Source organism: Apis florea, unplaced genomic scaffold, assembly GCF_048593485.1.
Source record: "Apis florea isolate Af1SG1 unplaced genomic scaffold, ASM4859348v1 contig_2291_pilon, whole genome shotgun sequence".
NCBI classification, from domain to species: domain Eukaryota; kingdom Metazoa; phylum Arthropoda; class Insecta; order Hymenoptera; family Apidae; genus Apis; species Apis florea.
This window is the reverse complement of record NW_028256553.1, coordinates 4,467,829-4,483,553: the sequence shown is the minus strand read 5'-3', so window position 1 is coordinate 4,483,553 and position 15,725 is coordinate 4,467,829. Positions and strand designations below refer to the sequence as shown.

The 15,725-nt window shown below is 25.0% G+C and overlaps 1 protein-coding gene and 1 long non-coding RNA gene across 3 annotated transcripts in view; one reads left to right on the top strand and one right to left on the bottom strand.

The window, feature by feature from the left end:
• Positions 1-13,195, bottom strand: part of jus (EB domain-containing julius seizure protein) — a 49,275-nt gene extending 36,080 nt beyond the window's left edge. For both annotated transcript variants that reach the window (XR_001112205.3, XM_003694225.4), the window contains exon 1: positions 12,312-13,195. Coding sequence is in view for 1 of the 2 variants with exons in the window: in XM_003694225.4 (XP_003694273.1) it covers positions 12,312-12,495 (184 nt within the window). In the remaining variant the exon portion in view is untranslated. The remainder of the gene's footprint in view (positions 1-12,311) is intronic.
• Positions 13,196-13,254: 59 nt separating this feature from the next.
• LOC147658320 (uncharacterized) lies at positions 13,255-13,987 on the top strand. Its single transcript, XR_015290708.1, has 2 exons — positions 13,255-13,383; positions 13,444-13,987. It is a non-coding gene; the product is annotated as an uncharacterized LOC147658320 (long non-coding RNA).
• The last annotated feature ends 1,738 nt before the right edge of the window (positions 13,988-15,725 follow it).

The following is a 15,725-nucleotide window of genomic DNA, read 5'->3' as shown; positions in this document are numbered from 1 at the left end:
AAAATTGAATTAGTTTTTCATTTTTTATCAACATTAGTTTTATAATCTTATAAAAGTATTCTTATAAAATTTTTATCTATTTTTATAATTTAAAATCCTTTTTGTTTTATAATAAAGAAGGGATTAACTTTTTTCGATTCTTGTATTGATATTAATTTTTTATATAAATCTAACTTTAAAAAATACATAACTTATTTTTACAAATAATTATTTTACAGTAATTAAAGCGAAAAACATTTTATTTATGATATAATTCTTTGAAGCAATGAATTTCATTTTTTTTTAACGATTATAAATAAATTCTTCAAAAAAGTTGTCAATAAACTGCAACAAAAATAAAAAACGCATTTGGCTAGATTGTTCGAGTTTCACAATTGCATTTTATGACGACGAAACTCGTAAAAGGCGTATATATTGTACACATATGTACTTCAACTTTTATAGAAAATCAATTTTATAATCCAATCGAGTTCATCAACTTTGGTTACATTAAATAATTAACTTGCATAATATCAAATTTAAGAAGAAGAAGAAAATAACACGTAATGACATAAATCAAAAATAAAATTTAGATAATGTATTCAATTAATAAATAATTGTAATTAAAATATCAAAAAAAAAAAAATAAAAAAAGGAAAATGAAAGGGCTAAAAATAAAAAATCTATTACGATGAACGTTAACGCCATAGAAAGAAAAAGAAGAAGAAAAAATATAGAATCTATAATGCAAGTTTTCTTGACAAGCAACAAAAGGAATTCAAAAGAATACGTATTGATTCTTTTTATCTATAGTACACTGAATATTACAAAGAAAGGAAAGGGGGGAAAAAAAGAAAACTTTGCGTTCATCTATGCCAGAAATATGCCATCATTCGAAGATCGATAGACGACGTAAAAAAAAAAAACTTGTTGGACGCATAGAAATCAAAGCAAATGAATGACTTAATCAGTTCGTCATATGAGCCAACTGATAATCCAAAAAAAAAAAAAAAAAAAAAAAAGAAAAGAAACAAGAAATAATAAATATAAACTTTGATTAATTAAAAGTTTATTATCTCTACCGAATTGAGATGATTTCCATAAAAGTAGAAGAAAAGTAATTTCCAAACAACTTATAATGTAGAAAATTTGATAAGTTTTGTCATTTTCAACAAAGTTTAGAATAAGGTGATTTAATTAGTATTTCTAAACTTTTGATTAGCTCGTCTTCATGTGTTAAACTTCAGAATTATTATATTTTAAAGTTTGTTTATGTACAATAGATCCAATAAACGATATATTTTTCGATAAATGCAAGTTAATGTTAATATTATAATACTTTTATATAATATTTAATAAATTCTCATATAACGGTTATATGGATTAGGCAAATGTGAATTTGCGTTATAGGCAATCATGTTAATTCTCATATATGAGAATATATATCGATTTAAAAAAGATAGTATATCGTAGACAAGAAATTACATAATATAAAGACAATAATTATATTTTTATATTTAATATAACAATATTTTTGATATTATAAGAATTTGCATATTGCAAGAACTCGTTAAAAAATCAAATTTTTATCATATTACTATATATTCTATATCTATATCACTATATATTATTATAAATATATATTTATATACAGAAAATCTATTATATATTATGTATATACAAATTGTTAATATATTCGTGAATAATATATTCCTTTGAAAAATTTAAAAGGCCAAAACAAGCACAAATGTTGTATACAAGAATGTCAGTTAAGGCTTATTTATTAAATAATAATATTATTTTGTAACTTATAAGCAATTACTTAAAAGCGAAATAGAATCACTTTTCGCTATATAAATATCTGTTACAAATCTTTCAATGCAAAATTATTATATAGTGATAGACGAAACTTTTTTAAGAATGAATCAAACAATTTGAATTTTTTTTTGAGACGTTACTACATAATATATAAAAAATAATTTTTAAAAACTAGATTAATCGGATTAATCAAAATTAAAGAAATAAGTAAAAATCACAATTCAAATCTATAATGAAAATTTAAAACAAATAATAACAACAATAACAACAATAAGTTATATATATATATATATATATATATGCATAGAATTTCATCAAAATCGGTTAACGTTACTACGAGCTACAAACACTGGGCCAAAAATGAATCAAATACAGATTCACATTTTAAACATTTTAATTTCGAACCCGAATAATGAAAAAGCAATAAGAAGGCGATCGTAGCGATTTAATCAACAAAAGGAATGTCCTTCTAAGCAACCACTAAGCGACTTATTAATTAAGAAAAAAAAAAAAACACAGAGATTCGTGTACAAAGTATATAAGTATATATAAAGTATATACTGTCACGTACGAGCACAGCCTCTTCATCATTATCATCTTTTTTATATGGTCTCGCTCGCTTCGACAGGAGATATCGGAAAGAGTGGCTCTCCGTGCAATTACGATGCACAAAGGTGACTCATCTAATTGTCCGTATGAACGCACCTCGCGACATATTGGCGTCGAACTGCGTCACAGAAATTCAAGGGTGCCAGCGTTGTGATAGTTGGCGATATAATATCATTTTATATCGATTACATGACGGGGGGGTAGTTCAATTCTTACCAAGGTAATCCTTGCACGCACGAATGTCACGAAAGTGACTCTCTCTCTACATCTTTGCACATAATGATATAGATCAGTTTCTATATATATATATTGTAGATAGCCTGCGTTTCCTATGTACGTTTATAAATCACTTACTAATTTTATATAATATTAAACAAAAGCTTATAATCTTTCTAATAATTGATTATCAATACGTAAATTTGGTTTTCTTAATATTGCAATTATAAGCTTCTTTATTTATCTTTATTTATCTTTTTCATAATCATTCCTTTTTTCTATCTAATTGCAAATGATACAATTTTATAAAATTTGAAAAATGAAAATATTTATAATATGCGATAAATTGTCATTAAATTATATTTGCCTTTAAATTAAGGAAATTTGAATAATAAATTTATATAAATTTGAACAAAATTATGAATTATTGCTTTTATTTTTTTATACAACATGTTTGTTTTCGTTTTTTACAATAATGATGTTATTTTTTGGTATTGGTAAATTGATAAATAGATTTATATTATAAAATTATTAAAATATAGTATTTCTTTAAAATTTAAGTAGCTAATTTTTTATAATTAATCATATTATAATTATAATTATTCGTTCGTAATTCATTTATCCATATTTTGAAACGTATTTTTAAAAACCTGATTATGGATATTATAAATTGCAAAAGTTTATAAAAGTTTATAGAAAAATTAAATATACAAAAATTTTTATAAAATTAATCAATTTTTGTAGAATGATATACAAAAAAAAATATAAAGACAAAATATTTATTATAATATTAAGATTTTTTGTTTCGATTTCATTTCTATGATTGCGTTTATAAAATTTTTTCACAAACATGTACAATCTAATGGACGGAAATGCAACTTATAGATATATTTTATACACATTTATAGATATTTAAGAGTTTGTCTGTAGATGTTTGAATATGTTTGTATGCTGCATGATACCGTGATATCGCGTACTCTGTTCGAGCTTAGTACGGAACATTTGCCGCTGTCTAAATGTTGTATACGATTAAAATTGAAAATCTATTTAATTGAACCGCATAGAATACTGTCACAGTAGAATATACTATATTTAGAGGAAACAAGGCTCACACTAAATGCCTTCACGATAAATTATGCCGCAAATAGATTTGTATTTTGTGTAATGGCTTCAATTGTGACCTTTGCCAATATGAAACATAGGAAAAAAGATTATTTGAGAGTTATAAGATTTAGAATTTTGCAAAAGGAAAAAAAAAATCTTTTATTTATGTATAATCCGTTTTATAATCTGTTTTTCATATTATTTCATACTCTTGATGTATATTTAATATACAATTTGCAGTTTTTAGATTTTATTAGTACAAAAAAACTATTGTTTCTTTTGTTTTTATTCCTGACTTTTTAAATTTAGCATTCTTACACGTTCTTGCAGCGATACGAAATTTTTTTCTTTGAAATTGTAATTTTTTATGTCATCGTTGCAGCAAATGTATGATTAAAATGTTAAAATTAAAGGATATCTTTTTTTTTAAGGTTTAATACAAAGAATAAAAGAAAAGATAGGTTGAAGTTTTACATGATTAATATTATAAAAATATAAATGGCATTTTTCATTATCTGAATAGATTTTATTTATTTTTTTTTTTTTTTTATTTTTACTGAATACTAATCATGAAATTATTGAAATTATTGAAAATATAAAATTCAAATAACTTTTTTATGATATAAAAATACATATTTGAAAATATATCAATGAATTTTTTTGAAATTATATTTTTACATAATTTAAATGTGAAAAAGACGTTAAATTTGAAAAACTCCAATTTGTCACTTGTGCTAATAAAAACTCTAAATTTTACATAATAAGAAATTGAATTTGATTGTACACTTAACTAGCTGATTTATTCAATTTTTTAATTTTTAATTTAACTATTTCTATTTATATTTATAAATAATTTTAATTAGGTTTTTTTCTAATATAAAATATTGCAATAAGTAATAATCAATAATATAATATCAGAATAAAAATACAAATAATCATGTAGGGATCGATTATTATGTTCCTTTTTTATTTTTGTATATCAATGAAGCAAATTAAAAATATTTTATATTTAAAATACTACTATTATTACTAGAATATTAAAAAAATAATATTTTAATTCATATGATATAATTTAGTGATAATAGTTATCGAAAAAATTTAAGAGACGTTAAGTATAAATAAAAATAGAAATATTCTATATTTCACAATATAAAATATATACAGATATCTAATAAAAATCTTTTAAATTACAGAAATGTGATCATTTAAATAATTTCTTAAATGTAACTTCTTAAATATTTTTATTTTATTATTATCTAGTTCTAAAAAAAAATTTTTAATTTTTTTATCGTGTTTTCAATATTTAAACAACTTTTTGTGAATTTTCGTTGATGCGTCATTTAATAAATCTCTAGCTAATTAACTTAAATTATGATTGATTAATTTAGAAATAAACATAAAATGTAAATGAAATTTTTATTTCTTTTAATAACTTTCTTCATTAATACATTCAATACTATAAATATTGTAAACAGGTAAATTTTATCTATAAAATTTATTTATAAAAATAAAAAATAAAAATATAACAAAGAACATAAAACATAATATTCCGTATATCCAATATCTAGAGTACAATATTGGTACGTTCTACGTCATATCTAGGTCATTGTATTCAAAAAATGAGCATAGTAATTACTGCATAATAACTTGTTCTTTATACTTTTTCAATATATAACAACTTATAGATTGCTTGTTTTGTTTAATTATTTAAAATTTTTAAATAATTTGTACAAATAATAATAAATATTAATAAGAAATATTTTAAAGATGTTAAAAATATATAATAAAATACATCTTGAAACTTACTTTGTGAAAAACATAAAAATAATAATAAAAAAAATTAATCTTAATAAATAAATATTAACAAAAAATTACTTTTAATAAATAAAACAAAAAAAGGGAGGACGAATATACGATGATATGATGATATCTTGATTTCCATGTTTTTTGATATTCATGCTAATATTTTACGTACATGTTTCATCGGCTTGAAAATATAAACGATAGCACCCTATCTATCTCAAAGCACCCATTTGTAATTATAATAATGAAAATATTTTTTCTCTAAATTATCTTAATTGTAATAATTATAGAGACACGTTTTTCTTTTTATTACGATTTTAAAAGAGGGTATAAATAATAAGAGAAATATTTTCATCTAATTAAATTATGTAGGGCACCGATCGTACGACTACGCGTTTAACGTTGATGAGATTTTTTTGCCGTTTGATAAAATTCCAGTTTTTAAATAGTTCGCATGACAGTCTTTCGGAATGCTTCATAAAGACTGACATCAAATATTTATTCACAACCTGATGCTCCCATGCATCGATATTTGAACCAACCAAGCTCAATGTGAACTTGCTTAGGATTTGTTTAGGCCTCACTTGGCACGAAGCCACTCTTGAGAACAAGATTATTATATGGAAGAAACATCTCTTGTGAGTACACACCTGGCCAATAATCGAATTTCATCTTAAAATTGTTCTTGAATCGAATGTTGATACTAATCGTATTTGGCTGGATGTTAGAAAGATGGAAGATAAAGGCTGAATTATTTTTGTGAAAACAAGAAGATAAAGAAAGATAATGTAAATAACGCAGGTTATTATTCTATTATTTGAAATATTTTTTTAATTTACAAAAAAAAATATTAAACATTTTTACATGGAACTTTATGTTTTATTATTATTTACTATGTTTTATTTTTTTATTACTATTTTATATTTTAATATGTTAATTTCATGATTTCTATTTTTACAAAATGTTTGAGATAGCTTTTACAGGATTTTAAAATATTAAATCTTTTTTCGTAAAAGTTTTATAAAGTTTCAAGACTAAAATGTGATAGTAGAGCAATGTCTAATAAATAAAAGTGATGGATAATTCAATAATTTTTATTTGCTCTTTGATAAAAACATTTTTCATTCACAAAAATGAAAAATATCTTTTGTATTAATCAATCAACACTTTTATTTTTTCTCTAATTATTCTCTTTTCAATTTCATGAAATATAGAGTGAAATATAATGATTAACAAAAATATGAAAATTTTAAAAGATCCAATATATTAATCTAATTTTAATATTTTTTTTTTATATCTTTATTAATCATATTTTCATATTATACTTTTCAATTTATAATAAAATGTATAACAAAAATATAATTTTTATTTAAAAAATTAAATTTCATTTTCTATTTTTTACAAAAGAAAAGGAAAAAAATATCTTTTTTTTCTATATTACATACAAATATAAAATATAACTATATTGAAATTAATTCTAATAATTTTTTACAAATAAATAACATAATTTTTATCCAATTTATTTTTATAAAAAACAAGTTTTTCAAATTAAAACACTAAAATACTAATTCTATATAAATGCATTTCTTGAAAACTTCTTTTTAATTTGAGAATTTTAATTTTTTAGAGAATCTGACATAAATATAATATGTATTATTAATGTAATATACATAATATTATAAAATATAGACGGCATATTTATATAAAAATTTTCATGAACATCATAATATTATTTTTAACATTTTGTGCTTTCTTATATATTATGTGTATTTCGTAGATTTTTTTTACACTCAAATTTTTCATATGTGCATAAATATTCAAATAGTCTAACAATAATCTATAACAATCACTTTTTTTTTCTCGATCGAAAAACGACTAGAAACGATTCAGTCTTTCCGTTCAAAGTAGAATTAAATCGAAATTAGACGAATTTAATCACATATGATTTAATAACATCGGACGAGCACGAAGAACCCGTAGAACCGAACATTTTACTGCAATGTAGACTGCAAACCTATCCTTGTGCAATTTGCAAATGTACTACAAACCGAACTCCGCAAAACCATGTGTCGACGTAACTGCTATTGGCACAATAGAGCCGGATACACACAGAACTATATTTTGATTGGAAATACATTTCGAACGACGCTATTGAATCGATCGGAGGATTTCGTACCTTGGAAACTGATGTTAAACTGTTGACCTTTTCATAAAAGAAGGAAAAAAGAAGAAGAGAAACGAATTTATATCGCGCTATTGCGCATTGCAGAATAATCAAAGAAGCCTGTTTCTCTACGTGAAACGGTTTTCCACGAAATCGATACGGAGGAAAGTCAACGAGGCGCAATTTATTCTATTCGTCTCTTCGTTATCTTTGCTAAGAATATTTTCATTAAAATTTTCTCTCGAACACGATATTTCTCAATCAATGTATCTCGTGCACGAATACATTTTTCAAAATTGTAAAATCAAATAGATAATTTCTTCATGGATGAAAATACGCTTTCAAATTCAAACATCTCAATTTTTTCTAGAAAAAAATATTTTATTGATAGAACTCTTACTAATATAAAGTTTATGGATACACGAATTGAGAATAAGTATCCTAATATATCCGGATAAATCCAAATAAATACTTGAACATTTAATTAATTTAAAACCAAGTATAAAAAGCAGTTAATCGAAATTCCGCTATTAACAATTTTACTTCAATTTGGTTTCTTTAATTCAATCTGAATGAGAAGGGAAAAAAAGGAATATAAGGAAAGCTTTATATTTGAGATATTACAAAAGAAAATTCGATTACTTATTCAAATAATGAACATGTGAAATTATGAGTATCAAGTATTTGGATTGAAATATTAAGAATTATTATTCGTTTTGTTATCTTTTAAAAATTGTGAAATTGATATTTATGTGTATGCTTATATTATTATATTAAAATTATTATTACCAATTTAAATATTAATTATATTAAAGAACTTTTAATTTGTAAAGCAAGTCTTTTAAATCGTTTAAAATCATTTAAACTAAATTTCAATCAAGTAAAATAAAAATCGAAACGATTTGACTTGAAAGATTTATGATATAAATATTGCTTAAAACATAATGTAAAATTCTTATAAAAACTGAGTATCTCAATGAAAAAAATCTTGTTATTTATTTTTAAAAAATATATTTTGAAATCATGCTTGAATATAAAATTATTATCAATTTTTATAAAAAAAAAGAGAGAGAAAGAGAAAAGTTAAATACGAATCGGGAATTGACACGCTTTTGAAATGAACATCAATATTACATACAGATACAAAAGAAAAGAATGGAGAAATTGGATGCAATAAGCATAGTTAAGTGCTCCTCGTTTAAGAATCGATATAACTTTCTTAGTGTCGGGATTAGCGTATCAAACTGAACAGTTAGAGAGAACAAATTGTGAAATTTATAACAGTTTTCGGTATAATAAATATCATTATTACATCTATGACCACATTTGCAACAACGCAAATTATGCAAATCTTTATTTTTATTTGAGTTCCCTTTCTCATCATTGCCTTTCTCTTTACCGTTAGACCTTAAAATTAAAACACAAAATACATTTGGAAATTTTTTTAGTGCAATTTAATTTATTATTGTATTATTTTGATGGAATTGCAAAATCATAAAATTTTCATATTATTATAATATTAATATGCTAGTTAAAAATAAGTTTTGTTCCAATTCCTTGTAATTTTTTTATTTCTTTATTAGTATAAGTTTACATTGCACAAGCTTCATGCATAATAAATAGATAAGCGAGAAACAAAGTATCCAAAAGGATTGAGGATAAATAAAATGATTGAATATTCTTTCTTTTCCTAATAATAAAAGTGAATATTTCTTTTATTATCTTATCCCAGTATTCTAAAGTGTTCAACTTGAATAAAAATTTAAATAACGTAAAACAATTATTCCTTTTTTTGATGATCTAATAAAAGTAGATATCTATAAATTTCATAATACAGTTAACCTTAATATAATGTTCTCAGAAATACTTTTGATATAAACAAATTTTGTTTATGTACATATTTAAATAATTTGCATAATTAATTATTCAAGACAATAATTATTATATCATAATTATAGCATATTTATGAAAAATAAAAATGAAATATTTTATAATATTGTATAATAATATTAATATGTAATAAAACATACAAATATTTTTAATAAATGATGATTCAAAAAATATTATTGATAACAACGTACAAATATTGTACATTCGGATCAATATTTATTCGATGAAAAAGGAGAAACAAAAAAAATTTAACGATATATATGTATATATGCATATATGGATTCAAAGAACAATAAATATAAATATAATTTTAACAGATATAGAAAAGAGATATAAAAAAATAGATATGATTTTTATACATTATAAACAAAACCAAAATTATAAAATTAGTTATTTTTACCTACGATTACTTATTTTTTTCATCATTAATCATAGAGATACAATTTTTCAAATTATTGTTCCTGAAGAAATGAATTAAACCGATTTATTATCCTTGATAATAAAAAAATAGAATAAAAAAGAATCTATAAATTACGATGAAACGTAAAAGTAACGATAAATGTTTTTTTCGAAAGAATAAGAATACAGATAGGTTACAAATTCAGGGAAGTAACGACAGTCGGAAAATAAATTTCAGGCTATAAATTAAGAGATCAACGTGAGATTGACGGATCTTAAAGAAATTCAAGGAATGAAATATCTGTATTACCGGTGCAATTTGCTTGGATTTAACGATTGGAAAGAGGAAACTCGAGCTTATTCGTTTAGGAAATAAGGACGCAAATGAGAGCACAAAGTGGAAGAAAAGAAATAAACTGAGCCTCTTCAACCGATGATTGAACTTTCGAGCCTAACATTAGACTCGCTCAAGAAGCGAGATACATCAATTCCAAGAATTTAAAGAAAATAGAAAGATAAATGGAAAAATTCGATTTATATTATAATTTCAAATAAATGTTTTTTTAAATATCAAATGAAAAAAGATCAATATCGATTTCAAACTTGAAAAATAAAAAAAAAGAAAATAAGTAAAAAAATTCGATTTTTGTTATAATTCTATTATTGCATATTAAAATATTTGTTAAGAATTTAATAAGAATATGTATATAGAAAGAAAAAACGATGTCGCAATGATTTGAATTTAAAGAATTTAATAAAATTTGATTAATCTAAAGTTAATCTAAAATTATCTTATAAATATATTATTATATTCGTTTTTTATACAACAAATAGATGTGAAACGTTTTAAACAATTCAAATAAAATGCAAAATAATATATTGAATAATATATTTTAATGATAAATTAAGATTTTGTGAAAGTACTTTGTTAAAATTTACGTCATATACGAATATATATAAATATATATGAGAATTTTAAATGTGCAGAAATATAAATATATATATATATATATATACGTGATACAACAAAACATAAAATATTTAAAATATTGAGTAAAATAAATTTCTATTTAGGTTTCATTTCTTCCATATTAATAAAAATATGAATGTACATACATATATATATATATATTCTTGATGAAACAATTTTTGGATGAAACTTGTGAAAATTGCTCGTTCAAACATTTGTCATGCTATGCTTTTTCGATACATACATTTTTGAATTTTTGTTGCTTTTTTAAGAGCATAGTTATCCGGATTTCATAAAGACGCATTAAAGATTATCGTTGGCAATATAGTTTGAAAACTCGTAAAATATACATATATAGGTCAGTTGTAGATAAATAACTGTGTGTTCGATCGTGCGAAAAGCTTATTGTATATCCGATGTGCATACGTGTTTCGTTGCTCTGACGAGAAGGCTTAAAACGCGGAGAGATCTTGACATCGATCCACACGTAGTTTCTCGTCAATGCTGGAATAATATTTGCTTGGATATCGATTCGGCAGTAAAAACCCGTGTGTAAGATGTGGAAGAAACAGTAATCAGTGACACGATCGGTTCGATCAATTTAACCTGTCGGTTACAGCAACTTTCGATAAATTTTTTTTCTTTATTTTGATCAAACGGGAAAAAAAAGAGAAGATTTCGATCGATTTATATTTAAAAAAAATATTATAATTAAAAAATTATTAAATATGTACGTTCGATTTGTCTTTTATGAAATTGTTTCATAAAATTCTCATATTTCTGAAAAAAATATACAACCAGAGATTGTTTATTATTTTTATCTTAAAAATTAATTATCATATTATAAAAAATTGTTAAATAATTGGATTCTTATAAACAACTCGCCATTTTCTTATTTTCGTATATACTATGTAATTAAAAAATAGTTAAACATTTATTAAAATAGAATATTGTGATATAGTAAAATATTTTCTTACGATTTGTATAACATACTAAATCACAATTCTATATAATTTTTATAAAATAATGAATTTCTAAATATCTTTTGTAATAAATTCTTGTTTTTTCTTGATTTTATTTCAAAATCGAGTTTAACGAAATTAAAAAAAAAAAAAGCTGCATATAATGATTCCATCATTCACAAAGTTCCCAACAATCCTGCAAAATTATCCAAAACTTTACGCATTTCAAAAAAAACGAGAATATTCTCAACAAATCACAAAAATTCATCTTCTCGAACGAGGGAATAAAAATAAACGTTTAATTGTGAACAAATCATATCCATATAAAATTTTAAAACAACTCCCTTTTCCTACTTAAAATTTACGTTTCCAAATCCAAGGGGTGAATAAAATTTACCTTCAATCGTGGTTAGCTCCGGTGGCTCGGACATCCCGAGCACTAGCCGATCCTGGACGATCCAGCAGGACACGAGCAGGACGAAGACGAGCCTGACTTCATGCCCGAAGCTCCTCGAGGCGGCCACGGAGGACGTGGATGACGGCAGGGACGCCGTCACGTCGACGGCGTCGGTGGCGTGCATCTTCACGACTGGCCCTGACACGCGGCCTCTTCTCGCGCACCCTTCTCTACTCTGTCGCTGCTCGCCCCTATGTATGTACGCATACGTGGCACGCACTGTGGAGCACCTGCACGCAGGTCAAGCCTGCCGTACCTACTTCCGGTATCACATATCCGCGCAATCGGGTCGCGTGATCGATAGCACGCGCATATCTGCACACGTTTCACTACGGCCACACAATTCCACCAGCCAAGAAATATGAAAAATACCAGACGAGAATGAGAAAATCTTGTTCGAGTATTGACGAACCCAGAAAACGACCCTTTTATTCACCCTCGTCTCTTAACGTCCTGTTGTACCGGCTCCTAGGGGGAGTCAAGGAGGAGGAGAAGGAGGAGGAGGAGGGCAAGAGTTCGTGGACACGTTTTACCGCAACCACCACCACTATCACCAGCACCACTCCTCCTCACCACGGGTTCATGGGAATAGAGGCACACTGCTTCTTAATTCGATTCTTTTCAACTTCTTCTTATTTCCTTCTTGCATAAGATTTATATATTTTCGATGTGCAATTTCGATCGATCCTGTCGAAGGGAAAACCTTTTTCCTTTTACTTAGTTAAAAATAAATCAGAGAAAAACGCGAGTGCTTTTTCACATACGAAAGAACGAAACAACGACGCGATCCGTCCGTCTTCTCTCCACGCGGACGTTCGCGATATGGAGCTAGCAAACAACGACCGAATCGGTCAGGGGGTGGTCGTAACGCTAAGGCGCCGACGTCCTGCGCAATGTATGCGAGAATCAGCACGCTTTTCGCACCGCCCCTCACACCCCTGATCTCAAACCGCAATCATCGCAGGGGCGCAGAGCCCCTGAGTCATTCCTCGTGAAAGTAAGCGAGTAAAACGTACGTACGTCGATGCGTGTTGCTTTCCGCAGCGCAACGTAAATATGCATATGATTCTAGGCGAAGAACACACGTCTTCGACTTGGAGCGGTGAGGTTATGTTGTATACGCTGTGAAAACGTGCCGAAAACCTAACCTAGCCGTCATGGATTACCGGCAAGCCGAGATACGCGGACCTGGCCATAAATATGGATCGTGAACGGAAGAGTTGCGTTATATGACGACGTTGTCTCGATGGAACAATAAAAAATTCTTTTTTTTTTTCCTACTTTTTATTACACAGATATTACTCATCGATAGGAAATATTTACGATCATAATTCTTGATATGTATCTTTATATATATACTTTTTTTTTCAACGAAAAAAAATATTTTTAATTTATAATTTTGTGATCGTAGATATAACAATAAATTCTTTGATTCAATTAAAATATTACATCAAAAAAGAAATGAAATGATTATGGATTTATTTCGAGTTTTTTTTTAAAAAGTAAGATGTTAAACAAATTCTTTTTAAATTAAACTAAATTACACGTGTAATGATTATAGATATTGTAATATCATGTGTATAATAATATCATGAAAATATATTTTTTATTTTATACATCTTTTTCGAATAAAGTTTAAACAAAAATCTAATTTTAAAGATGAAAATTTTATACAAATATAAATATACTTTATTTTTAATAATTTTATTTTTTTGTGTTAACAATAATGTTCAATTTTTAAAATTGAAATTTTCTGTTAAGAGCTTATTAGAAATTATGCAGAATGCGAAAAATTATTACAGATTATAAGAATTACTTTTTATCATAAAGCACTTTTATCATATTCAAATTTTCAAATAAAATAAAATTGAATCACAAAGATTGAAAAGTTGATTTTTTTGATCTTTTGAAGTAAAATATTCCTTGATGTTGAACCTATACTTTATGCTTAAACTCCAAAAAATTCGTGAGAGACGAATTCATACTCTCTTGTCTGCAGGGCTCAATCTTTCACACATGCATGTAACACACATTCGTGTCACGTATCTACTATTGTTCAATCTCCGTTTCTATAGTTCAAGGTACCTTTCTAATATACATATCGCTCAGAATCGACGTTCTTTCACACGTTTGTCAGTTGTTCAATATAATAAAAGAATTCTTTTTGAGTTCGATTTGAACTTTTGAATTTTCATTGATATTTTTTTTATCGTTGTCACTTTTTCCTTTTTGTCATTGGTTCTCGATTCTCGCATCAATCATTACTCCCTATGGAAAAGGTTGCAAATATATAGCGATCAAACTTGTCAGTTAACAAAATTATCGATAAAAATCGTATCATGGTACAAATGATTTTATCGATATGAAGGATATTCCGTAGAGTCCTCAATTTTGTAACATCGAATAACGAATCTCGACTTTTATGGAAACTCGCATAATTTAGCCTGTTTCTGTCAAAAATTGATAGAGTTTGGATATCGATATTGATCAAAAATATCTATATGAAATAATCTTTAAAACAATCCACAAATAATAGATTATAGTCATTTTCAATCATGATTGAATATTAACGGTATTGAGATTTTATATTTGAGATCATGGATTGTATTAAATACTATTTAATTAATTTTATATTAATCATGAGAATTTGTAAAAAATGTAATTTTTTTTAATAATAAATATTATTGTCAAATAATTAAAATAGTTTTTAGTGGTTTTTTTTAAATTTTTCCTCATCATTTCGTTTTTATCACGCGATTATTTATATGAACCATGACATCCGATATTTTTTAGGCAATGTTTTATCTTATTTTTGTAAAAATATATATTTTTAAATAATTCTCAATATACATGTTGAATTATGTAATACAACCAGGTATAAATGAATTCTTTATCAAAAAATAAATCAAAAATATTTTATATTTTAAGGTTTTAAATATTTTTATATTTAATTTCTGTATCTTTTTGTTCTTAAATAAATAATAAGTTATAGTTATATCAAGTATCAAGTAATATCAAAATATTTTATTCTTAGAAGTTAAAAATTTTCATTTTTAACAATTATAATGTCATCATAAAAATTAACTCAAAAAGATTAAGGAATACTGTTAAAAATTTAATAACTTAATATTAATAATAAAATTCTATATTATCAAAAAACTATAATTAAAAGAAATGTTATCATTATATTCATTATATAAATTTAAAATTTTTCAAATTTATACAACTCATATCAATAACAAAAATTAATCTTATCTTATATCAAAAATTAAATGTTTAAAAAATTCCTCCATATATAATTAAAAAAAAAACAGTGAAAATTCAACAAATAAAAATTCTCCAAACTTATATAAC